The sequence below is a fragment of the Salvelinus sp. IW2-2015 genome, unplaced genomic scaffold, assembly GCF_002910315.2.
Source record: "Salvelinus sp. IW2-2015 unplaced genomic scaffold, ASM291031v2 Un_scaffold815, whole genome shotgun sequence".
NCBI classification, from domain to species: Eukaryota; Metazoa; Chordata; class Actinopteri; order Salmoniformes; family Salmonidae; genus Salvelinus; species Salvelinus sp. IW2-2015.
Genome location: NW_019942621.1, coordinates 179,202 through 180,594, shown reverse-complemented (window position 1 = coordinate 180,594; position 1,393 = coordinate 179,202). Strand labels below are relative to the sequence as shown.

Genomic DNA, 1,393 nt, shown 5'->3' with positions numbered 1-1,393 from the left:
TATGAATTATTATAGGTTGTGTCCCTGGTCAAAAGTAGTGCTCTGGTCAATTATTGTTCACTATAGGGAATAGGGTGCCATTTGAACTCCTGACTAACTGTACTAAGTTACTCCAGTCCTGTTTTTGCTTTTAGAGTGTTGAGTCTGACTGAGTGTTGTGAGAGCGCCCTCTCTCTGTTGGAGGGTGCACTGCAGTCTATGGACAGCACCACTACCAGACTGTATGCTATGTGTCTTACTATATCACTGCTTCTGTCTGGTTTAACATGGTAACACACAAGTCAATGAGGTGTTATGGGGTGAAATAACAACAATTATCGTCAAATGGATTTTAGAAGAAAAAACAACAACTTTTGAGTGAACTTATGAAAAAAAGTTGAATAAATTTTGTGTAAATGTGACATACTTTCTGAGCGTGAACCATCTTGCTTAACAACACAATGTTTACCAGATTCTTTTTTTGGTCTCTTTTCCAGACTGTTCCCCTGAATGTGGATAAAGAGAGCAGAGAGCTGATGACGAGCGTCCTGGTCGACCAACGGCTGACTGAGCTGCAGCTGAAGGGTGTGGCCTGGCTGGCAGGGCTGACCACATTAGGACTGGCACAGAGATCCCCGGACTGCAGGAACCACCAGCTACCCTGTCCATAGAGTTGGATAGAAGGCACACTTTCCCTCAATGGCGCTTCCCATGCTGTCACAGAAGTGGTCATGGCAAAGATTGATGAGCTCTCTAGTACATATCTATGACCCTGTCCCATCAGTGTGTCCAAATGAAAATGTAATTAAAATAGATGATCCTATCATGGATATAACGTATGAGAAATGTATTTGAAAACGGTTCCTATTATAACACATCAATCTTCTATCTCTTTCATTAAATCAATTAATCCTAACTTACACTAAGTAAAATATTAACTTAGTCATGTGATGTCAATGGGAGACTCAGTGAAAATTCGACTTAAGTGGAAGTTAGGATTCGCTCCTATATAATCATATAATTTATGACCATTGAACCCTGTGCCCCTCAGGGCTGCCTTGGCTGCGACCTCTAACCTCTATGATAGTGTGGACAACGCCCTCCACCGCCTCGTACATGTGTCCAATCACAGAGGCAGCGACCTGGAAGCCCTCGGCCGATTGGCTGCCATGGTGGACAAACTGGAAAAAGTAGGAGAGAGGGAGGGAAGATCAGGATGAAATGGACCACTAGTATAGTAGTACTGTGTTGTGTTGTATCACAGAGACTGGGGAGAGAGGGAGGAGGTGGAGGGATGAAATGGACCACTAGTATAGTAGTACTGTGTTGTGTTGTATCACAGAGACTGGAGAGAGAGGGAGGAGGTGTCATCAGAATAAATATTACTCATGCTAACCCATTTCAAAATCCCTTC

General features: G+C 43.3%; 1 protein-coding gene across 2 annotated transcripts in view; it reads left to right on the top strand.

The window, feature by feature from the left end:
• Nucleotides 1-416: 416 nt before the first annotated feature.
• Nucleotides 417-1,393, top strand: part of LOC112068981 (puratrophin-1-like) — a 7,559-nt gene continuing 6,582 nt past the window's right edge. The window contains exons 1-2 of one of the 2 annotated variants that reach the window (XR_011475255.1): nucleotides 417-780; nucleotides 1,031-1,169. Coding sequence is in view for 1 of the 2 variants with exons in the window: in XM_024136231.2 (XP_023991999.2) it covers nucleotides 1,060-1,169 (110 nt within the window). In the remaining variant the exon portion in view is untranslated. Of the gene's footprint in view, nucleotides 1,170-1,393 lie in introns of both variants that reach the window. The other variant, XM_024136231.2, reaches the window with a different exon arrangement.